The sequence below is a fragment of the Rhinolophus sinicus genome, linkage group LG06 (assembly GCF_036562045.2).
Source record: "Rhinolophus sinicus isolate RSC01 linkage group LG06, ASM3656204v1, whole genome shotgun sequence".
In the NCBI taxonomy this organism is placed as follows: domain Eukaryota; kingdom Metazoa; phylum Chordata; class Mammalia; order Chiroptera; family Rhinolophidae; genus Rhinolophus; species Rhinolophus sinicus.
Genome location: NC_133756.1, coordinates 115,743,549 through 115,768,232, shown reverse-complemented (window position 1 = coordinate 115,768,232; position 24,684 = coordinate 115,743,549). Strand labels below are relative to the sequence as shown.

General features: G+C 44.6%; 1 protein-coding gene across 14 annotated transcripts in view; it reads right to left on the bottom strand.

The window, feature by feature from the left end:
- Positions 1 to 24,684, bottom strand: part of TENM4 (teneurin transmembrane protein 4) — a 972,743-nt gene that overhangs the window by 23,290 nt on the left and 924,769 nt on the right. For all 14 annotated transcript variants that reach the window (XM_074335694.1, XM_074335699.1, XM_019726370.2 and 11 more), the window contains 3 exons: positions 21,756 to 21,910; positions 15,326 to 16,203; positions 3,045 to 3,217 (listed from right to left, as the gene is read on the bottom strand). In XM_074335694.1, coding sequence (XP_074191795.1) covers positions 3,045 to 3,217; positions 15,326 to 16,203; positions 21,756 to 21,910 — 1,206 coding nt within the window. The remainder of the gene's footprint in view (positions 1 to 3,044; positions 3,218 to 15,325; positions 16,204 to 21,755; positions 21,911 to 24,684) is intronic.

Here is a 24,684-nt window from a genome sequence, read left to right as displayed (position 1 = left end):
TCTTCTGAGAAGCTTTCCCCGTCCCTCTGGTCAGAATGAGTGCCACCCTTACACACCCCTTAACCTCTCTATGGGGCTCATTAGTAGTCTTGCAGCTGAGGGGTGTAGTGTTCCCCATTCCATTAATGACCAAATTCTCAAATATGTCAGTGCCTCCCATGAGAGGCACTCTTGTGTTGAGATTGAGACTATGGACTTTGGAGCCAGGCTACCTGTGTTCAAGTCCCAGCACTGCCATTCTCTTGCTGTAGGACCTTGGGAGAATTCCGTAACCTCTTATGCCTCTGTTTCTTTATCTGTATACTGGGGATAATAACTCTACCCTTACCTTATAGGATTGAGATAATAAATATGGAGAGCTGAGAATAGTATTTGGCATATAGTAAGTGTTATAGAAATGTTAGCTATTACTAGTTTTATGTACCTTGTACTGTGCTAGTCACTGTCATGTCTCTTGTCATTCTATCTCCTGCACCGCATGTCACATACGTGTCAGAGTGAACTTTTCTACTGTGATCATGGTCCTTCAATAGCTCCCCATTGCCTTTAGATTAGTGGTTAAGAGAATGGGTTCTGGGTCGAATGACCCTACTAGGTGTGTGACTTTGGACAAGCTACCTAACCTCTAGGTGCCTCAGTGTGCTTTCATCTAGAAAATGGGTGATATTAATAATACCTACCTCATTGGGTTGTTGTACGGATCAAATAGGACTGTGAATGTAAAACACACTAAAAATATACTCCATACCAATAAGTGCTCCAAATGTTAGCTAGTGTTATTTTTATTGCATGGGCTTAGTAAACATTTGCTGGACTGAACTAGATATATACGAGGCTATGTTGAGCTATCAGGATGTAGTTTTTGTAGGAAAACCCTCACTGCATCTTCCCCGCCTGAATGGCATCCAGTTGGCACCCCTCTCCCCTCCCTTTCTCCCTCCACTTTTCTCCCTTTTCCTCTCTCACACATAGGATTCTAAAATCTGCCTCAAACTTGCTATGCATTATTCACTGACAATCTGTATTTTACTTCCTCTGAACAGTGAAAAAGCATGTGTCAATTTATCTTTCAAAGCTGCTTCTTGCTGAATCCACATATGTCCATTAATGGTGACTTTGGATGGGACTGCATCTGCAAAGGCCCATCTCAAATGATCCCCATTTAATGTGAGCTGTGACTTCCCAAGGCTGCTGCTCATTAGTAGCTACTTCTTATTTCTTCCCCTAGTTCAGACACAAGATGAAACTGAAAGAGCTTTTTACAAAGACTACTGAGGCGGCTGCAAAACTGAGCATCTGGGCCTTGTATAAAAGGAGGAAAGGGAGCTTGGCAGAGGTACCAAAGAGAAAACACAGGTACCATGTTTCCTGGATTCCAAGTCGCACTTTTCCTTTTCACATTTTAATGTTGCTGAAATGGCAATGTGTCTTATGTCCTTGTATGAATTGCCCCACCCTTTACTCCCCAAAGAGTTGTTACTAAATTGATGGTACATTTTGAAATGTTTTTAAATGGTACTTTTGAATTGCCCAAATATAAGAAAGCCTGCATTCACTTTTGAGAAAATTACTCAAAGCCAGCTTAGTGGTATGGAGGATCTGAGACAATTCTTAACCACAGGGAAGAAAACAGGTTTGAAGGACAAGATGTCCAAGTGATCAGCAGACTGCTCTTGTTGGTCAGGCAAAAGCTTGGCTGGCTCCGAGTGGGTACCTTCTCTGGGTAATAGGCCAGTCAGAGCATAAATACCTGGGGTGAGTCCCAACCCACTGCAATAGGTGCTTGCTGGGGAAGGAACTCTAGGGCTCGGTTTCTCTTTGACTGAGAACCGCTATTGTTCTTAGAGCTTTTTTAAAGGCATAGGACTACATTTGGGAGTAAAAGCGGCTGTGAACATATACAGTTATTTTCTTATGGCAAATCAAACTGCTTGTTAATGAATTAATTGATCCAACAAGAACTTACTGAGTAATACTATGTGTTTGGCCTAGGCTGGTCACTCTATGTACCTTGTCTAAAGAGATGGTCTGAGCCACCCTAAGAGGCAGGTATTGTAATTCAGCCCCATTTCCCAGACCCAGAAACTGAGGCCCAGAGAAGAGCGACTCCACCCAATTCACACAGGTAAGAACTGGCACAGCAGGCATAGGGGCCCAGTCTGTCTCACCGAGAACTTCTGCTGTTTGCACTGCCCCACACCTTTGACATGGCTTCAGCTTGCTTTCTTTTCCCAGAGAAGAAAATCAAGGGCCACGGTGAAGTGGTGGCAGCATCAGGACTAGAATTTAGGTTTCTGACTCCCAGCCCAGTGATCTTTTTACTCCTTTGTGTCAAAGCTTCTGGGAGTACAAAACACCGTGGAGGGCTGGGCGGCGGGTGGGGGTAGATCAAGCACAACTTTTCCTGGTGATGGTTTCTTTTCTGTTTCATGCTTACTAAGTCCAACAAAGTTGCAAGCTCCACTCTGGGGTACCACATCCCATGAGAACAATCGAGGCAGACAATGTACAGCAATGGCTCATCACTGCGTTAGCTAAAGCAGAAAGATCAATTCATATCAAGGATTGTGTCATGGTTGCAGAGGAAGGGTCTCCTCTCTGTGGAATCCTAGCAGGGGCACAAACCATTCTCACCTGAGCTTCAGGAAGGACATCTGCATGCCCAAATCCCTTTCGTACCAGGTGTAATTATTCCGTCCTTTGTCCTTGCCTGCAACCGTGCGAGAATGCGCCTTTAATCTGAGAACCATTAGAATGGCAGAATAGCGAGGTCACCTGGATTAGGAGCTAATGGATTCTCTACCCTTTGTTCTGATGATAATGGGATGAGACAATGAAATATTACTCTGAAGCTTCTGGGAGAGAATTTATAGGACTCACGCTGGTATATTTTGAAAATTAGATGGCTGTACAGAGGGAAACCAGTTGTAATGCTTTCCTGTTTTGGGGCAGCTCCAGTAGCAGATTGTTTCTTGTGTCGTTTTCTTCCAAATGGGTCTCCCCACCCCTTTGCCTCAATGTCCCCAAGCTCCCACGTGGCTTACCTTGCAGCAGTGTATAGAAGGCACCTGAGGCAGACAGGTTGGTGGTTATGGTGACATCATCCTTGCTGGAGGTCTCTACCTGGACATGCACTGAGCTGTCTGTATCACTTCGAAAACTGCTCACCTGGCCAGTAGGGAAGGTCACATTCGTCAGGCGGCCAAAGCTGTCGTACCTGAAAACCAACGGGTGGCTCTGAGTAACAGAAATATAATGGTGCTAGAGCTGGAACTTGGCACATTCTACTATATGCCATAGTTTTGCATGTTCTGGTTTTCTTTCTGGTTAGATAATACCAAGTCTCCAGTATCTCCTTGCACATAGTTTTCAGGATACGACTCTACCTACTGATATCCGACTGCAGGCAAATGACTTACCTCTCTGAGTCTTCCTTTCCTAATTCCATAAAGTGGAGATGACACGCCCTGCCCTGCCAACCTCCCAGGCTCTTTGTGAGAACATGTGGAAGTGTCCTGTGGATACACACTAATACTCACCCATGAAGGGTGAGACAATGGCAGCCGTATGAGACCGCTGACCAAATGTCAGAGCTGAGGGACTCCCAGAGGTGATCTGGTCAAACCTGATGCCTGAATATCTTCTCAAAACCCCCAAGAACTGGTATACAGAGTTTTCCTGAACAACTCTAGAGATGGGGCTTCCCAGGAAGCTACAGAGCCTGGGAAAAGGGGACTCTCAATTCAAACCAGGACTCTGCTGCCACATAAAACGATGGGCTCTTGCAACCTCTTCCCATCTAGATTTCACATCTGGCACCAAGAAGCTATGTATCTGCAGCTGTCAGACCTCACAGCTTTGCTCTGGTGTGGTCTTTCTGAAGCATCATAATTGAATCTTAATTCTCTTTCTCATTCTCCTGATAGTAATGGAAGAAATACCTACCATTATTGAACACTTACAATGTCCCAGGTATGGTGCTGGTCCTCATTTAATATATTCCTTCATTTAATCCTCACAACTAATCTAAAAGGTATATATTATCTCCTTTTTTTTGGAGGAGTCTCAGAAATTGAGGCTCAGAAATATGAAGTCACCTGCTCAAGGTCACACAGCTAATAAATGTGGTAGAGTCAAAATTCAAACTCAGATCTGCTTCCAAGCCACCACTTGCTTCTCTGTGTTCAACGAGCATTTCTGTACTGTCCATTTGCAAGTATCCATTGTGTGTGCTTGCCTACCTGCTGCAGAGTGGTTGGGAGACAGCAGGCAGTCAGCTATTCACATTCTAGTTACTATTTTTAATTATGGGAAGCTGAAGTGTAAAAAGGTAGGTTTAAATAGCCTTTTTGCGCTTGTGCGTGAATGGGGTAAAGGTTCTTTATCTAGATGTCCATATTTCTGACTTCTACTCACGCTCAAGCTTGCAGTACGGGTTCAGCCATAGTCGTGTCCCCCATGTACTCTGGGTCTCCCTGCTGGACTTCTTCTTCTTGCTTTGCTTTTACTACTGGGGTAAAGCTGGTCTCTGGGAGCCTGAGGGTTTTAATGATGGTGAAATGAAAGGCTCAGAAGTTCAGCTCTATCTGGGCTCTTCTGTGCTTCCTTTAGCTGGGGCTGGTTTCCTGCTGGAAGCCCTGAGACCCACAGCTTCTATGGTTTCAGGTGAGGTATAGTGAGACTAGGCGCTGAGCAATTTTCTGCCGAAGGTCAGATTTGGTTGTTGCATGGATTCTGCCATCTGCTACTTCTTTTCCGTCCTTGTGTTTGGTGCTGATCATGGCATTCTTTACACTGAATCCTAATGGTTCCTGCACAGTCTGCTACAGAGGAGGTGTTGGTAAAGGGTTTTTGAATGACCCAAGACTAACTCTGGGGGAAGGGCTGGGGGGTTTTGGGAAAGTTGAACCTCTGTTGCTGAAGCCTGAGGAAGGGGAACAGAAGCTCTTTCCAAGATGGCGAGCAATGCAGTGGTCTCTACCATGTACTCAGGCCTGGGCTCGGAGGAGCAAGGCTTATCAGTCCTTTGGGCTCTCCCATAGGCAGTGAAGGGGCTTTAGAAACCTGTTGCTTGTCATGATTTCTCATTTTTCTTCCTGAGTCCAGAGTTTGCCCGAGGCCTGTCTCACCTGGAATGTTTGCCCGAGGCCTCTCTCACCTGGGGACTCCCAGAGCTCTGCTCCCTTTAACTCTAGGAGAGGCTGGTGTTCTGTTTAACCCTTTATGGCTGCTGAAAATTTGCACAGAAAGGAATTGCACAAAAATGTTTACAGTGGTTATCTCTGGGAGGCAGAATTGCAGGTGATTTTAATTGCTTATTTCTATATGTTTTATAGTCCCAAGATTTTCTATAATCAAGATGGGTTATTGTCACAAACAGAAAAGCGCTGTGACAACCCAAGTAATGCCAGATACAGGGAGCTTGGGTGTATGGCCATCTTGGGGAAGAGGACCTTTTAAATTACTGGCATTTATAGAGGAGTCTCATTCTAGGACATCTGCCAATATCAACCTCTAGGCCTTTTCAGTAAACTATTCCTAGGGTACCCCAAACTTCTAGGCCAAATATCAAGATCCCCAAAACTGGCTCTGCCCTGGTCATCTTAACTGTGTCTGTGGTCTGTGAGGAAGCTGAGCCCTATCAGATCCTGAGCCATCTTTTAAATCAACAGGAAGACCCATTTTGGTCCAACAGTTCATGGGATAGGTATGCTGATTGAGGTTGGGTCTTTGAACACCGTTATCTTTATTAATAAACACCTACAGTCTTTATTAATGAGACTACTTACTCAGACTATCTAATTTCCTGACCTAACTAGATAAAAAAGATTTTATTATACTATACAGGAGAATTAGAAAACAAGTTTTGGAGTCTTACAAACAAGAATTGACAAAGAGATTATTGATTAGCAGTCAGATGTCACTTCAATACTACTTCTAACAAGGCCTCGTTAAAATGCCACCCCATAAAGCCCTCCCTGGTCTCTCCTGTCTCTCTTCTCCCAATTAGACTCTGGCACGACTCCATCAGAGAATGTGTCCCCTTAACTGAAATAGCTGATGGGCAAGTTATCTCCCGCTTAGCCCTGGGAGTGCTTGAGTCAGGACAGGCCTGAGGAGTCAGATGGCCAGGCTGGGAATCTGGATTCCACCACCTGCCAGCAATGGGTCCCTGGAGGGCTGTTTCTCGGTTCATCTCTGCTTCCCCAGTATTGGGTCTGGCACAGAGAAGACAGGCGGGGGACGTTGGCTGAACAAATAAACGAGTGCATGATTGGACGTGCTCTGTTGGAGAAGAGAGAGCATGATTCATTCACACGCTACCTCCTGCAGGACTTGAAAGAGGTTTGACACACAGTAGGTACATGATAAACATCTGCTGAATGCACAAATACAGAATCAACTGCTTTCACTAAATGATACTTTAGCAATCTCTGTAGGCATCTCCCTAGCGTTTTAGTCCCCAAGACAGAAAGAAGCTTTGCATAAAGGCAGACAATTGTAATTATTACTGAAGGTAGCCTGTAATACATAATGAAATTGAGCCTGAACAAGATACAATGAAAAGGCCCCGTGCCTTCAAGATCTGGTTTTTATTTTATATGAGATGGCTGAAAAACAGTAATTTCCACTCCTCACATTTTCCATTAGAAGGACTGAATATCTCAATTAAGTGAACATCAAATAGAACAGCCAATTTATAGAATTTTCTTGTCTCTTATTCATTCATGTCGGTGCCTTCCAGAGCTAGAGAAATGCCACTGGATCTCTCTGCTGCCTGATCGATACCTGTGATTATCCTGTCAGAACATGTTGCTTCTGCCTCTGTGGGGAAGAAGTGCAGCTGCCCATCCTCTGGAGCTTGAACACCTTTGCCCTGTGCCCCTCTCTGTGGAGCCCTTTCTCTTCCTGCTGCAGAGCTGCCAAGAGAAAGAAGGCCAGAGCTACCCAACAAGGGGTCAGGGTGTCGGACAGTTCTCTACACTTTCTGGATCTCAAGGAGTTGCTTCAAGCCCTGCCCCCACAATTGGGTGATTCCTGGATAATGGTTTAGTTACCTCTGTTGCGGCTTTACTTAAAGTACTGGCAAACAGTCTTTCTTTCTAACCAAGAGGAATGAAAGGAGCGTATTGGTGTGGGAGGGTCCTTGGAGCCGGACGGTCTAGGCCTGGAATCCAGGCTCTACGCTTGCCAGTATGGGACTCTAAAGGACGGGCACTCAGTTCTGATCTCCTGCTAACCATCAACCCTCCACCACAAATGATATTATTTCAGGCAGGTCACCTAACATAACCTCTGTGAGCTGCTGTTTTCTCCTCTATAAAATGAGGATAAGAATACCTATCTTAGACAGAGATTGTGAAGATCAAACAAGGTAACATATTTAAAATGAAATGCACATTCTGACCAAGGCCCGCAGGATCCAATGAGACTTTGCTCAATAGAATGTCAGCCCCCTGAGGGAAGGGACTTTATTTGGTCATTGATGTATCCTCAGAACTTAGAAGAATGTCTGGTAGATGATCAATAATGTGAATATTAGTTGAATGACCTGCTCCTTCCTGCCTCTCTTTCGAATCTCACTTTGAATCCTATTCCGCCATACTGCCTGCGTTCCATTGCATCTGCTTCTATTCTCCAAACATGCCAAGCTCAACCCAGGCTTGGGGTGCTCTCACTTACTGTTTGCCTTGCTGGGAATGCTCTTCCCTCCAATCTTGTTATGGCTAGTTCTTTTTATTGTTCATGTCTTAGCTCAAATGCTATCACTTCAGCAAAGTCTTTCCTGATCACCTTTCCTGAAATAGGTAAGTCCTCCCATCTCTATCACATTATCTTGTTTTAGTTTCTTCACTACACTTATTCTATGTTTATGTGTTTACTTGTTTGTTGTCTGTCTCTTCCCACTAGAAAACAAGCTCCAAAAGAACAAGGACGTTGTCTGAATTCTCAGTGCCTAGAATACCCAGCATCTACGTATAAAAGGTACTCGATACATATTTCTTTGATGAATGAATAAATGAATGAATAGTACATATTCTTGTTTTTCCAAGACGTGGACTGAAAATTACTAAGAGCTCTACCCTTTTTATCTGCCTGCTTCCACGTGCGGAAGGGAAAGTTCACTAATATTCATAGAGTACCTTTTAGGTACCCAGCACTGTGCTCATAACCATCTTTTGAGGTAGGCATTTTTGTCATCATTTCACTGTTGGTGAAGCTGAGACTCAGAAAGCACAAGGAACTTGGCTAAGATCACACAGCCAGCAGAGGAATATAGATTCAAAGTCAAGTCTGTCTGACCTGAAAGGGTGTGTTCTTTCATCAAGCTTCCCATAAAATGGTGCTATTTCGAATCAAAACCTTTGTGTTCATCACATATGTTAAAGAAAAATTTGCATTTGGAAATCTCAAGAGGGTCAAGAAGACTGACAGTTTTCTTTTCAAGATGCTTTGCTCTGATACTACTGCCACTGACACCACAGTGATGGCAGCCCCCATTCGGGGCGGTGGAGTATGATAGAGATGACCAGCTAACTGGCGTTTCATTATTTCCTTCCACTGACTTTTCTTCACTCCATTTTCCCAAAACATCTTGGGAGCACGGGGAAAGAAAACACATAAAAGATTCATATAGTTGCTGTGAACTTGGCTCTCAGAAGAGGACCACTAAAGGGTATCTTCACACACATTGTAAGGCTTTCTTCTTTACACTCAATACTTCGCATCTCAAGGCATTTAACTATGTGCAGCCAGCAAGGAAAATGACAAATTGCCTCTCGGATACTAACTTTTGCTGATTGGGACTCTTCAGTTGGAAAATAAAATATTTGATTTTTATGACTTTCATCTATGATTGTTTCACTAACACCACTGTCATCAACAAGAAGAATTGGACACTGTGTCCTCTGTGAATAATTAGAGTTCAGAGCTCATGCACATGGGTACTTCCCTTGGTCTGAGGTCACTATAATAGATGGCATGACTACATCATTAGCTCCTCCAAAACTGGACCAGAGCTAGGGGACTTTTTTTGGCTTCTGCAATAAAAACTAATACTTGTTTGCCCATTTCCCATAGAATGAAGTTCCAACAATGAATTCTAGCCTTTCTAAGATCTGGCCCACTGTACACTGTAGGTCTTATCTCTCACTGATCTTGTACTTGAGGCAGTGCATCTGGGAGAAAGTGCCTCTGGTGGAAAGGATTCAGGTAGATCTGTGATTGAATCCGGGCTCTGACACTTATGTGTACAATGTCACAAAGCCGGCCAGTGTCGGTGCTGGTTAATCTCTGTTCTCCCCTCAGATCCACTCTGTGCCCAAAGGAGCTGACCGCCACAGACGACATCATGGGCCCCCTTGCTGGCTTGCTTCTGGTTGGATTCAGTCAATGGTAGTAGATAGTGGCAAGAGATTGGAGGTCAAGAGGAGAAGTTTTCCTTTCTCCCATCTCCTTCAGTGCCATATTTCTAACGGTGGATGCATCTATCTGTAATTGCAGCTTCTACCAGATGGTTCTCCTTCACGGTTCCAGTTTACACAGGAACTCAGCAACAATATCCTATTCCTTCCCTGCCTTGCCCTTCAGACTGATGGTCGATCACGGTTCACTATTTTTAGTGTCTGGGTGCCTCACCATCCTTTCTGGGTTCCCTTATCCCTGCCTATACCTCTATAACCTTTCGTTATTTGAAAGATATTTTTATTGGGCATACAATTCTGGGTTGACAGGTTTTTGTTTTTTCCTTTCTTGCATAGTTTCTGATGAGAAGTCTGCTGTAATTCTTATCTTTAGGTTCCTCTGTATGAAATACCTTTTTTTCCCTGACTGTTTTCAAAATTTTCTCTTTTTCTTTTGTATTTCTTTTGTAGCAGTTTGAATATATGCCTAGGAGGTGTGTGTGTGTGTGTGTGTGTGTGTGTGTGTGTGTGTTTATTCTGCTTGGTATTTTCTGAGTCTTAGGGTCTGTGGTTTGGTGTCCATCATTACTTATGGATAATTATAGACCTTTAAATCCTCAAATAGTTCTTCTGTCTTATTCTTTCTCTCTTCTCCTGGAATTCCAGTTACATGTATAGTAGACCAGCTGACATTGCCCCCCAGCTCTTGGATACCTTGTTCTGTATTTTCCTTCACTCATTTTTCTCTTTGTATTTCAGTCTGGGCAATTTCTATTGACCCATCTTCTTTCCTCAGCTGTGCCAAATCTACTGATAAGCCCATCAGAGGCATTCTTCATCTCTGTAACTGCGTTTTTCATTCCTAGCATTTCCATTTGATTCCCTCTTATAGTTTTCATTTCTCTACTGAAATTATCTATCCGATCTTACATATTGTTCACCTTTTCCATTAGAGCCTTTAACATAATTATAGTTATTTTAAATTCCCTGAAAGGTAGTTTCAACATCTGTGTCATATCTGACTGTACTTCTGATGATTCCTTTGTCTCTTGGGAGTGTGTTGCTTTTTCTTGCCTTTTTGTATGTTTAGTTTAAAGTGTGACATCCTGCGTAGCACAGTAGAAACTGAGGTAACAGGTTTAATTACTGGAGGTGGGTATGAGTTTCCTTCTGCTAGGACTTTAGTGAAGGTGTTTGAGTTAATTTAGTTAGAATTTGGACTGGCTTTGAAGTTTGTTTCTATGGCTAACCTTAGTGCATTACAGGCTTTAATTTTTTCTAGCCATACCTTATGTTTAGGGTACAAAAATATCTTTTTTTTTCTCAGTGTTGACTCCATCTTTAGCTTTAGGTCCTCTCTTTGTGCTGTGCCTCAGAAAGGATCTCTTTTCTATGCTCTTGTCCCTTTCTTATCTCTTTGCCAGCACTATTCCGCTTTTCATGGTTATGTTTAGCTTTTTAGCTAGTGGTGTGGGAAAGGGGAGAGGAGTGGTGTGAGCCTGAGAGAGTTCTCGATTGTTCTGATTAAGCCTCAGTCTTATATACCCATGTGTCCCTGAGTCTCAGGTGTGTGGCCTCTTTAGTGCCCCTGCCCCCTTTCAGGCTGAAATTCTGGGCCTATTACATATTCCTGCTCCTCTCCCAGCAAAAGTTTAAAACACGTTTTCTTCCCTCATTCAGCTGCAGTGGGTTTCCACCAGTACCAAAGTAGGATTGTGTTAGTTGCCCTTTTCTCCATAGATTAAGGCTTCTGTTCCATATTGGGAGATAAGGTAAAAACAGTCTGGGTGGAGTAGGCAGATATTTGTGCCCTTCCCTCAGCAGCTGCTGAACTCTCTCCTACCCCCCACCCCACCCCAGATCTTTTACAAGGGACACTTTCTTAAATCTTTCTCAATTCCTTTCTGAGAGTACCGGGTGGGGTGTGTGGAGAAAAGCTCTAAAGAGGATCAGGATTCTCCCAATTTCTGCAGCGTTCAAGGGCTTCATACTCTCTTTCCAGTACACACTTAGCATTTATAAATTCTCCAACCACCTCAGCTGAACTCTTCTTACTGGTGATTGGTTGCATTTACCACAGGTAAGCTAGTGCTCACATCTTGTCTTTCTCTTCAGTAGTCTGTCTTTCCTTGGATTTGGTCAGTTGGTTGCCCTGTGACCTCAGAGAAGGAGTTGAAGGAAAACTCATAATTTTGTCACTTGTCTGTCTTATTTTCTTTGTAAGATTGGGAACAATGCTCTTTCCAGTTCTTACATCCTCAGCAAAACCCAGAAGCCAAGTCTCTTCATCTGAACCATTTGAGTTGAATTCTATATCCTGCTGGGAGCACTGATAGTGCTGGAGCTGGAATTTGAATCCAGTATTCTTCTCACTGCAGCGTATTTTTTTCTTCCCATCTTTATCGCCTTTCCCTCCTGAATTTACATTTCATTCATAAAATATTTACTGAACACCTACTAGGTGGCAAGTCCTAAGCCCGATACAGAGATAAATTAGTTGGTGTCTCACAGTAGTTAGTGTGAAAATAACTATGACAGGGGCTGTCTGTCATGGGATGCCAAAGCCACTTCCCCCTATGAAACTTGGGAAAAGTGGTTGCTCATGCCCAACCCAGCAACCTAGTTTTGGAGCCTGCCTCATGCTCATCAGGCCATTTTTTGAGCCACCAAGTGCCATCTGTCCAGGAGCCCAAGTCTGAAATTAATGATGCCACACATTAGAGATGAAGACTGCGTTATAGATTCCTTTCAAGTTTTCTATGAGCAGACTTGTGGCCTGAGGGAAGGAAAGTAACCTCGATTCTCCACAGTTGTGAACTCTTTAAGTCAAGTTGCTCTGAAGTGTGTGATGTTTATGTTACATGTATTATTTACTCTGTTGAGAGGATCGATAAAGCCAACTTAAAATTTGTTTCAGTAACAGACCATGTCACAGGCTAGCCTGGGCTGGATTTTTTTTTTTTTTTTTTTCAATATTAGAGCATTTGGGCTGGAAACCACTAAGTTGCCTCGTGGAGCTAAAAGTAGAAAATTCACTAAGGCAATGATGCATTTGCAAAATATGTCCAAATCTATGTTAAGAAACATGAGAAATAATAATATCACATCCTTACTTAGGAGCTTCAGAGTTTGCAAAGTATTTTTACTTTCAGTATTTATTTAGTTTTTTGATCCTCTCACAATGACCTTGAAATGGGGGAAGGCAGGCATTATTTCCGTCTGGTTGAGACTTGTGTCTGGAAGCCAGCCAGCATGCCCCTGAGACCCATGGCTAACACGCAGTGAAAACAGCTATCTGGTACCCTCACTTGGTTCACAATCCAAACTGAACCACTTTTCCTTGACCCACTTTGCATACCTTTTCCCAGATATTCTTAGGGACCAGATCCCTTTCCTAGTTTTGATCCCTCAGACTTGACATTTGATCCTGCTCTTCTGGTCTGATCTGTAATTCCCTACCTACTTCAATTACAACTTTTGTCCGCTTCTTTGATTAGTTTACTTGCAGCTGCTCCCAGGTAATACCTTTCATGCCCAAACAACAGTTCTGCAGTTACTGGTACTGCCACTAATTTTGCTTAAAATAATAATAATAATATTAATAATGATAACAACAGCAGCTATCATTTGAGTACTTATGAGGAGTCAAGACTTTGAGTTTTCCATATTTTATCTCATTGAAATATTGAACCTCAGATTATCCCTATAAAGTAGATCCTATTTTTATCCCTGTCATACAGATACGTCACAAAGAACTTGGGTGAACACAGTCGCTGTGGTTGAAAGAAAAGAGATTTGTGTTCTGGTTTTGCCATGTACTCACGGTGATTTTAGAAAGACTAGTCACCTAATCTCTGTGCCTCAGTTTGTTCATCTGTAAAAAAATGTAGATGATAATGTCTACTGTATGAGGTTGCCGTCAAGATTAAATGGGAAAGAGTGTGGCATATGGTATCATCTCAAAAAGAGTCAGTTTCTCTTTTTATTTTAGGGCTTTTACCTTCAACTCCTGGGAACTGCTCTTTAGTGGATACTTTGGAATTCCAAACCCCATTTTATAAAAAGCGATTGTACTAACTTTTCCTTCTCAACAAAATATCAACTCTGGCTGTGTATTTCATCAGGGAAGACAGGGAGGGGGAAATGGGATCCTTTCTGGGAGAGGTGTAGGAAATGGTATTAGATTTCAGGGTTGGTTGAGAGTAACCCTTGCAGTGATGTGTAAGCATTCAGTTTGGGATTAGAGAGTGACCTTGGGAATTAACTGAATGCACCAACTTGCTCTGACAAAGAAACCCCTGTATTGGCTAAATAATGTATAAGAGATTTCCATCGGGCAATGGGGGAAAATTGAATTATTTAGTGTATTTCCATTTCAATGAGTTAATCAAGATAATTGCTGTTTTCCTGGATCTTTGTCTTTTCTTTATAATTAACAAGGCCCTTGTTTGGAGAAAGGAATTTAGCCAGTGAACTTTGCACAAATTGCTGTGACATTTTTTGGTGCAAATTATATTTAAAAATCTATTACAGATCCTTTTCCTTTGGATTCTAGGACTGTGAGAAACTGATGCTTGATCAAGCTTGAGAACAATTTATGGTTCAAAGATTCAAGTTCATTTGGGATTTACAAACTCAGCAGTAGGCAGCAGGGCAGGGCTGAGAGAGTATGAGCTCTGGCATCAGACAGACTTGGGTTCTGCCATGTTCTCACTATATAACAGTGGACAAATGAGCTTCTCTGAGCCTCAGTTTCTATTTCTATAAAATGGACAGTATCACCCATTTTCCAGAGCTGTTGTGAGGATAAAAGGCAATAATATGGTTCCTAGCCCGTATCTGATGTGCAACAAGGCTAGTTCCTTCCCCATCTCCTGCATACTTATTTAATGTTCCCATGTTCAGCAGCCTCAGTTGTCTGGAACATGGCTAAGATCTCAAAAAGAAGCTTAAAAAAAATCTAAGTATAAAAAGGAGATGTTACAAAGTCCACTCATTAAAATTGGTCATAGAGGAACACAGACATATATTTGATTTTGAACAGGATTAGAATAAACCGAACTCTGGTGCTCTGACCACACCACTTGAGAAGCCCTATCCTGAATGAAGAGAAGGGCAGTAGCTACCTGAAGTGGGCACCAGGATTAAAACAAATAGTGACACAATAGTGCCTCACTAAGGGAGGAAACAGTAAAACTGTATCGATTCGGCATAGGAGCTCATACAAGAAAGTTTAGAATCATTTTAGGCAGGGGTGAAGGGTTCTGTAGCCTCACTGCCTCACTTTCTGGAAGTTGTTTTCATATTACAGCATAATATGCAATTGTGGGTATTCCTTGACTCATAAAAAGAAAGGTTTCATTGTGTCTGTATAATGTGTTTGAGAAGGGAGGCATATAAAGCACTTCAGAAATTCCATCCAAATGGTTAAAGTAAAAAAAAAAAAAAAGGTTTTTGGAACTTGAAGATGGGAGCTTCAATTATGTGAATAATTCATCTATATGGAACTGTCCCTTGTCCCATTTGCCATATTTCTGGACAGTGGTCATATGACGATGCTAGCACTCTATCAAGTACTTTTTATCCCTATCACCTCCCTGTGGTATATTGAGAAGACATTCACTGTTTCCATTTTACAGATTTGGAAACTGAGGCCTAGAGAGGTTAAGTCCGTGGGAGAGGTGGGATTCAAGCCCAATTCCCCTGACTCCAAAGCTCATGCCTTCTCTACTATCCCATGTTCCTTCCTAGGAGCAATCCTCTGGAATATGAACAGGCAGAACATATTCCAGGTAATGGTTTGCATCCCAAATCCTGAACTAAAATGAAATACCAAAAATTAACACTCCTTCCATTCACCTCTACACCTACAATACATCTCATGAAAGAAAACCAGTAAGTGGCCTTGTCTTGATACTTACTCGTAAAATGTCGTCCATCCATTTTCATTGCTTTTAGTTGCCAGAAGGCCAGAGTTGCCATGGTATGTCATCATGGCCAACTCATGTCCTTGTGTGGTCACACTCTTGAGCGCACTGTTGGTGCCCATGGTCACCCAGTACACCTGGCCATCTGGGACCACCAGCCAGAGGGGCATTCCCGTCGAGTCTCGGCGGACATTTACCATGTTGCCGTTGTTGTCTGTGATGAGGGTGACGTCGCCATCCCCAGTGTAGGTGAAGTTGTACAGGTAATCTCCTGTAGGCAGGCTCTGGGTGTACAGATGCTTGCCACTGGTATCAAACAGGTAGAGCTCCTGGTCGATGGGCGAGGACAGCTCGTACAGGTTCTGGGTATTGAGGAAAGGCTTGTTCTTTCTGATGAACCGAATTCGGATATTCCCAAGGTCAGCCACGTAGAGTTCCCCGTCAGCACATACAGCCAAAGACGACGGGGTATTCAGCTTGGCATCCTTGGCATAACCATCATCTCCAGAGAAACAATCACAGTTGGCATCATTTTTACAGTCACAGCCACTGGGGGCCCCCGCGACGAGTGAGATCTCTCCGCTCGTGGTGACCTGCCTGATGCGGTTGATCTTCTTCTCATCGGTCTCAGCGATGTACAGGACGCCGTTGTGGGACACAGCCAGGGCGGTGGCTGACTCCAGGGTTGCGTGGATGGCCACCTTGCTCAACAGGAAGTGGTCGATGCCAGGGACCTGGCAGTGCATGGGTCTCCCGGCCACAATGCGCACCTGGTGGTTCTCAGAGATTTGCAGGACCACGTTGTTGTCGAGGACGTAGAGGGAGTTGTCCATCGGGTTGATGGCTAGGTCCGTGGGCCACTCCAGGCGAACCTGACAATGGAGACACCGACACTCAGACGCCTGGCAAGGTGACCACCAGGAAGCACCCCGCACCCCATTGAGCCTCTACCAGGATCCCAAGGGCCTGCACATGCACCCCTGCCTGATCCTCATAGCAGCCCGTCATCAACAACAGCATCTGGCACCTGGTCAGAGTGAAACCATGCAAGAACCGCCACTGAGACACTGATGGCCTCCCTTAGACTGACAGAACACGAAGAACGGACAAAAACCAATAAAGGCCAAGTAAGTAGGCAAGAGACAGACTTTGGAGTCAGACAGGCTTGGGTTGAGATCCTAGCCCCACCACTTACGACCTTGGGCAAGTTACTCTGCCTCTCGGAGCCTCAATCTTCACATCTGTAAAGTAGGAATGGCAATAGGACGAAGTACCTGACCCACAGTAAGTGCTCAGAATGACAACGAATGTGGTTATGGAGGTGGGAGGGGAAGGCAGATGCAGTCTGGAGGCTGAAGTAGGAGCTGCCCAGAGGCTTAAGACAGGCCCTTCATGAATTATTGATATGATTTTTGTATGAAAGATGACTTCTCAATTCTTTGAGCTCGCAGATTAACACATGGCTAGTGCTGGGGATGTAAAGACAAAATAAACAGGACCGCCGTCTGACGTAGTTCCAGATCCGTGATTCTTAAATCTGGTCACACATTCTAATTACCTGCAGCAAGTTTAGAAAGTATCGGCGCTCAAAGCACCTCCCTGGTCCATAAAACCAGCTCTCTGGTTGTGGGGCTCAGGCACGGGCATGCTTTCAAAAGCTTCCTGGGAGATTCTCACGTGGGGCTGGGAATGACAACTGGGTCCTTTCTCCTGCCAGTGTCATCACTGCACCAGCAGCTCTGGCATCGCCTATGAGCTGATTGGAGATGTCGAATGGCAGGTCTCACCCAAACCTACTGAATCAGAATCTGCATTTAAACAAAATCCCTGGGTGACTCCTGAAGTTTGGGAAGCCCCGCTCTAGGTAATGGTTTCTTGTACCTCAGAGAACAGCTGCTCCGGAAGGGATTAATGGATCCAGCAATAGGGAGGAGGGGTTCAGGGGTCCTGGGCCCCATGTCTGAGCCTCCTCCGAGCCAGGCTGGGAAGCTGGCAGGGACCACGGGGAGCCTTCAGGTGGGCACACAGGGATGGATGCTGGCAGGTCGGAGGTGAGGGATGCTTTGTTGAATGGACGTGGAGGCTGGATTGTAGGATATATTGCATTGGGAGGAGCTGGAACTAAGGGAAGCCCTTTGCCAACTGTGGCCCCAAAAGGTCCTGTCACACTGCACAGGGGCTGGAAGTGCTGACAGGTGCTGCCTCCAGTTGATTTGTTTACCCCGCCCCTTAGGGACTCATTATCTTAGGTTCCTTAGCCCTCTACAAGCCGTTGACATTCAGTCCAATTCAGGGCTTATTTAAACAAGTATATTCCTTTAGATAAGACATTTCTCTTCCAGGAATTTAATCTTGTAACCATTGTGTACAAGGGTGCTTATCACAGCCATTTTTAATAACGGTGAAAAACTGGAACCAACTCAAATACCCATTGATGGAGAATTAGCTAAATAAATTATAGCACATTTAGTTCACCTATACATTAGAATACTCTGTGTAGCCATTAAAAGTGATGTTATAGATGGATATTTAATGACATGGGAAACTGTTTGCCATGTATTAAGTGGAAAGAACAGGTTACAGAACTGTAAGTACAGTGTGATCCCAACTGGGGGGAAAAATACAACAAGTTAGATAGATTATAGACAGAGGGGAGATTAAAAGCTTGAGGGATATACGCCAAGATGTTAACCATGTTGGGATTAGAGGTCATTTTAACTTTCTTCTTTGAAATTTTTAACTTTTTATATTTCTTATGATGTACGTGTGGCAGTTTACTAATGTAAAAAGAAACCTCAGTAAATTATGTTCACGTGAGACATGGCCCCCTTTATCCGCCCCTTTTGCTAAGGGCCATTGTTAGGATGGGGCGGGCCCTTTCTCATTTCTTCCCAGCACTACCCTCCAACCCTGCTTCCTACCGTCTTCTCGTCCCCTCACCCCCAGCCTGGGTTCCTATGTCCTCACAGAACGAGGGAGCCTGAGGCATGGCAGAGCCACTGGCCAGGCTGCTGCCTTCACACTTCTCAGGGCTCTCCGGGGCACGGTGGGCACGGTGGCACAGCAGCAGCCTTCAGCTGCATCAGGAACAGTTTACTCTAAAGTGACGGGGGAATTTTCAGTTTCCTAAAACCCATTCCTTGTCAACACTAGCTGCTAAATATTTCATGCCCTCTGGTCCTGTGGCACCTTGGGGACCTGCTTGCCCAACTCTTTCTGCCTGTCACTATGATGAAACGATGGCTCCATGATGGGTGGATGGGGAGGGAGAAAAGCCAAGGGAGGGAGGGGGGCAGAACGAGGGGAAGGAAGGGAAGAGCAAGCACTTTCCTGCTCTCTCCTTTACGCCCACATGCACAAAGGCACCTGGGAGAGAAGGAGCAGGGCTTTAGGAGTCAGTCCTCGCTCTGTCACAGGGCCTGCGGGAGGTTCTAGACCACACCGAGTACCCAAGCTTCTCTGATTTCACCTCCCCATTAGTGATGACCATGCCAAGGCTTAATTTCCCATCATGGAGGTGGGGGGTGGGGGAGACTTTACCCTCTCTGTGGTTCCCCCAGCTCCCACGTTCTGTGGTCCTGAGGTGGAATGGGCCTCCCTCTCCCCTGTCTCCTGAGCATTCTGTGCCTCTACAAAAGCACTTTGAGCGGACTGCCTTGTTACAGAGTTCTTTGCTTCAAAAAATGGATTGTCAAATGAATGAACAACTACATGACTGTGAATGTCATAGAAAGAGCAAGGGATTTGGGGCCTGGACACCTCACTTCCTGTCTCAGTTCCCCAAGGGCTACAGGTGTGATCTTACTCAAGTGAGTTAAACACTTCGAACTACTTTCCCCACAGGTAATAAATATTACATAAAGGATCAAATAAGACAATGTACAAGGCAGTTCTTTGTAAATTATAAAGGGAATGAATATTTACAGCCTATTGATAGCTGCCAGGCACTGTGCTACACGCAATTTATGTTACATGATTTGATTAAAAAGAAAAAAAATCATTTCTACATCCCTGATGGAGGCTAGCACAGGGCTCTGTATTTATAACCTTATTTTCTTTCACCAAGCCTCAGTGTCTTTACCTATAAAATGGGGTAGCTAAAATCTATGTGTTGGGATTATTGTGGCAGCTAACTAAGGAAAGTGAAGTAGCACTCATCTCTGTATCCCCATTTCTAACAGTGCTCAGCAAATAATAATTGCTCAGGAAGTCATTTTGGACCCTAAGTACAGAGTTGCCTGTTGCTACCTGTGTCTGTGGTGGTCACAGTCTGTTGAGCTGAGAATTAATGCCCTATTTTGAACAGGTAGCAACATCTGTTCCTTCTCTACTCTATGCCTCCTCGTTTCTCCTGGGTCCTGGTCGTCATCTCCTCCCAGAGGAGCTGGTCTGAGTTCCGTGCGTCTCCCCTTTGCACCCTTGCCTCTGAGCTGTGTTCTTAGCTCTCTGGCTTCCCTCCCTGCTCCCTATGGTATTGTACAGTAGCTGGGTGTTTGTAACAGAGGAAGCTCTGAGAACGAAAGCCAGTACTCTCTGCCCATATGTGTGTATAAAAATATATGCCTGTGTCTGGAGAGGTTGATAAAAAGAATTCCATGCTTAGATTTAGATAAAGGGAGTGAGGACCAGAGGCATAGAGATTTCTGTCCAGGATTTCTGAATCTAAGTGTGGGTTGCCCCCCTCCATTACACGCAGTTGTCTTCCAAGCCTTTGCTCTGGCTGCGTCCCGGTACCTCTATCTAAAGTTAAACAATTTTCCAATGTGTGGATTAAAAATTTTCAGCACCCGGCACTGGCTGGTGGAGGACCCATTTTGAGAATTGAAAATACTTGTACGCACATCCTTAGGCCGTGGCAGCTTCCTGACGGGTAATTCAAGCTTGCTCACAGACTGGAGAGGAAAACTCTCGAGCCAGCAAAGGGAAGCCTGCCAAACTGGAAACACAAGTGGCAGAGAACAGATTCCATTCTGGAGCGTGACAATCACATTAGTTGGTGCAGAGGGAAATCACACAGCATCCGACAGGGATGTGACATGGGTGCTGGGACTGCCAGCAGCAGCCACCGGGCTCTGGGGCAGGGGCTCTGTGACACATTCCGTAACAAAGGTAGACGTGACCAGTGAGACCCCATCCTGCCAAGCACCAGTCAGCAGGTCCACGGTCAGTGGGAAAGCGCCTATGTGTGGGCTCCCCTAGAAGTGAGGGGGTTTAAAAAGTTAAGCGTGGCTATTGCTGACACCAATTTGCAATGGAACATAACTCAAGCCTCCTTAATGTCCTTGGTTTTCCTAATGATGGCAAGATAGATGTTCACTGATTTAGTGCTGGCCAGGCCCTGCCAAAGGATCTATCAATAAAGGACATATCCCTTGCCAAGTCATTGCAGGACAAGCTAAGGACATGCTGAGTAGCCAGTCACTTGTGTCTTTCTCTGGGCTACATTAGGGTCCTGATGTCCACTTGCGAAGGTCCAAAGTCTCTGGCATGGGATGGTAAGGTCCTTCACCAACTGGCCCCAAATCATGCTTCCAACTCCTGCTACTACTTCCTTCCAAGAAATCTATGCTCAGGCATTCAATTTTCCAGTGTTCCTTGAAGGTACCAGACCAGTGAACATCTTTGTACCTTTGCGCATGCTGTCCCCTTTGTGTGAAATGTCTCCATTCAGCCTTGTCGCCCAGCAAACCCTTGTTCAACCTTCCGCACCTGGCACAAACGTCACTTCCTTTTAGAAAGTGGGCACGAAAACTTCTGTTTATTGGCCATCTCTGAAAGGCCAAGCAGTGCTAGGACACTTGCATGCGTTGTTTCATGTATTCTTAAAGCAATCCTGCCGATGTAACATGATTTCCATTTTACAGATGTGAAAAATGAGGCTCAAAGGACCTCAGAAACTTGTCTAAACTTACTCAGCTAGTAAGTGGCAAAGCCATGATTTAATCAATCAGTCAATCAATTAATTAATCACCAAATCATGGTTGTGCTCCTACTGTGTTCTAGGCACTTTGGTTACAGCAGAGGAAAGGAGAGACAGAATTGCTATCCTCACGTAGCTTACAGTCTAGAAGTAGAATGAGGTACAAATACCTGTGTTCCCAAAGAGAAGTCAGATGGCGATGGATTAAAATTCACACTGTGTGAATTTCTGCTGCCTTTGAGGCTTCCTGAGGCAGATTTCTTCTCTGTCCCCCGAGCCCCCCTCTGTCACCCACTTGTCACCACTGCTGGTGAACTCTGAGAGCACAGAGCTATGCCCTACTCATCTCTGTGTCCTGAGCGTTCTTCACAGGCCCAGCACCAAGAGTGTGCTCTGAGAAGTCTTGTGCAGAGTAAAGGGGAAAGGCCAGCGGGCTGGCTGGGTGCCAGGTGAGAGGACGAGTCTCCAGACCCAGGGCTCTGGCAGACGAAGCTTTCTCCTTACCTGAGAAATATCCATGACAGAATCACAGCTGAGGGGCCGGGCCGAGGTAAGATCATTGGAACCCAGCAGGGTGGAGATGACCCCATTCTGATCAATGCGTCTGATCATGGTACCATCCACGAAGTAAATGAGCCCGGACTTGTCCACTGTGATGCCTAAGGCAGAGAGTTTAGTGTTAAAGGTGGTGACAACCCACATACTCGTGCAGCCTTGCGGGTTGACAGAGCATGTCCCCTATGTGATTTGATTAGATCCTTCGCACTACATTTAGTCCCTTTCTAACGACAAGGAGATAGATGCCTAGCGGTGTGGAGTGACTTACACAAAGCAGGCAGAACTCGAATCCAGGCCTTCAGATTCTCCAGGGCTCTGGTTCTCCCACCTTGCTGCTGCTGGAGATTTTTACCCATCACCTTTGCCATCTACTAAAACTGGACTCTTAACTTCTGGGGGTTCGCTAGGCATGAGAGGAAGCGGTAAGGAATATCTTTTTCAATATCAAAACTGTGAATTATTCAAATTTACCTACTGCTGAAAACCTGTAATTATACTAATCAAATCCCCTTTTTGGTAACAATTTTTCTTTTCTTCGAAGATAATCACTCTTCATGTTTTCTATTGTGTTACTATTTTGGTTTCATTGGTCATTATAGAAGTATAGAGCCTAAAAAAAACAATCCTTTGGATCTGTGTAGGGACTACTGGTAAATTTCATTTCTAAAAAAAGGCACACGGAAGAGAGGCGTCAGAATTAGTATTTACATCACCCATTCCATTCGCGAGACTGTCCCACCCCTTGACTTTCTCCCTGACCAGCTGTGTGGCCTTGGGCAAGTCACTGGATATCTCTGCATGTGTTTTCTCAGCCGTTACATGAAGGGGTTGTTCCGAATCTGTATTTCTCAGTCTTGGATGGATGTGAGAATCACCTGGGAGCTTGCTAAAAATGCACCCTCCAGGTAGCTATTTCAAACACATCACAAGTGGAGACGGAGCATCTATCTATCTATCTATCTATCTATCTATCTATCTATCTATCTATCTATCTATCTATCATCTATCTATCTATCTATCTATCTATCTATCTATCTATCTATCTATCTATCTAATCTGTATTTCTGACAAGTGCCTTGGGTGGTGATAATACCAAGCAAAGTTTGAGAACCACTCTAGTAAATCAGGATTTCTTCACCAGTGATGTGTATCAGAATTACCTGAAGAGTTTTGTTTTCAACAGCTACCTGCCTGGCCTCTCTCCTGGAAACACTAGTTCAGAGTGTTGGCTGGGACTGGGACCAAGGCACATATTAGAAATGCTCCCCAGTGATACTGACTGCCGCCCTGGGTCCAGAATCCCAAGAGTTAGACATACCGCCACCAAACCAAACCAAGGACTGCTCAGGGATGCTGGCGCTGAGCCATAGATGACACGTGCCTCCAAGGAGCACCCTGCCTGGTGGGGAGGCACCGCAGTGAGTTGGTGTCATGGGGAGTGCCCCAGGGACTGGCAGAAGCCAGAGGGTTCGTGACAAAATAAAGAAGATTCTGGCTGGTTTTATTCCCTTCAGTTTACTCTGGGGAAGGAACTGAACGAAGGGGTCAGAAAAAGCTGTTCAGAGGTAGAGACACTTGAAACATAAGCTTCCCAGGTATATAACGTTAGGCAAGTCACTTCCCTTCCAAGTCTCCGTTTCCTCATCAATAAAATGGAAATAACATGACTTGTAGCAGTTAGCCCACAGTAATTTAGTGACTTACACGTACTGTGTGGGTGGCAAGGCCCTGGCTCTGGGGACCCATGTATCTAGGATTGGCCAGAAGGGTGGTTTAAGACACCCAAGGGCCTGTGAGGGATGAAAACCCACTGGGCCAGTAGTCCCTCCTGCCCCCTCCACAGGCTGTTCAGGGCTGGAGAGCGATTTTATGCAGAGGACCAGGTAGCCTCCAGGCGGGGAAGCCTTTCTTCGGTCCCTGCCTAGAATGTAAGTAAACTAGTTACATTCCTTAAGGACCAAGACAGGAGTCTTCCTGTCTGCCTGGCTATGCTGTCTTTCTCTTCCATCTGCGAGGACTGATGAGTGTTCCATGAACAATCTGGTTTCTTGTTTACAAAGTTGGCTGCACAGGCTAATAGAAATGATCTGTCCCCTGATTAATTACTTCAGTTTTTTCCTCTCCTTTTGTTGTGCTAAATAGATGAACATCTTTTCTCCTCCCTGCTGCAGAGGGTCTGCATATTGTGGCATCCCTGTCACTTCTATCTGCGGTAATTACAGGCTTTTGGGCAAGTTTCACTGCACTATATATGCGTGAGTGTGTGTGTGTGTGTGTGTGTGTGTGCACGTGCACACGTGTGCATGAGGAGATGGTGGAAAACACACATGTGTGTAGAGCAACTGAGAAAGACCTGGAGAGAGTAAAAATTATCGGAAAAAACAGTGTCAATTCTAGGAGAGTAGAATGTTGTTAATCCTAGGAGAGGAGAATGTTGCAACTGAAAGCGATCTCAGGGATCATGTAGCCTAATCTACTCATTTACCAGTGGGAAAACTGAGGCCCAGAGGAGGAGGTCACAAAGCCAGAGAGTGGCAGAGCAAAACCATAATGCAGGGTCCCTAAATGCAAGCTCAGTGTTCTCGCTACTCCAGGTTACACTCTCAGTATTAGGAAATCATAATTAGGAGGGAGATTAACCATAGATGTCACGATATTTACCTCACAGAGTTACTATCTGACCACTCTAGATATGTGGTAGAGACATATGATATAATACAATATAATGTAACAGCCATAATAGAAATCACTCCATGGGATGTTTATCATGTGCCTGGCACCATTGTACTAAGCATTTACATTCTTGATAATATTTAATGTGTACCACAATTGTACACTATATCTCTATATCATAGATGAGGGAAATAAGGCTCAG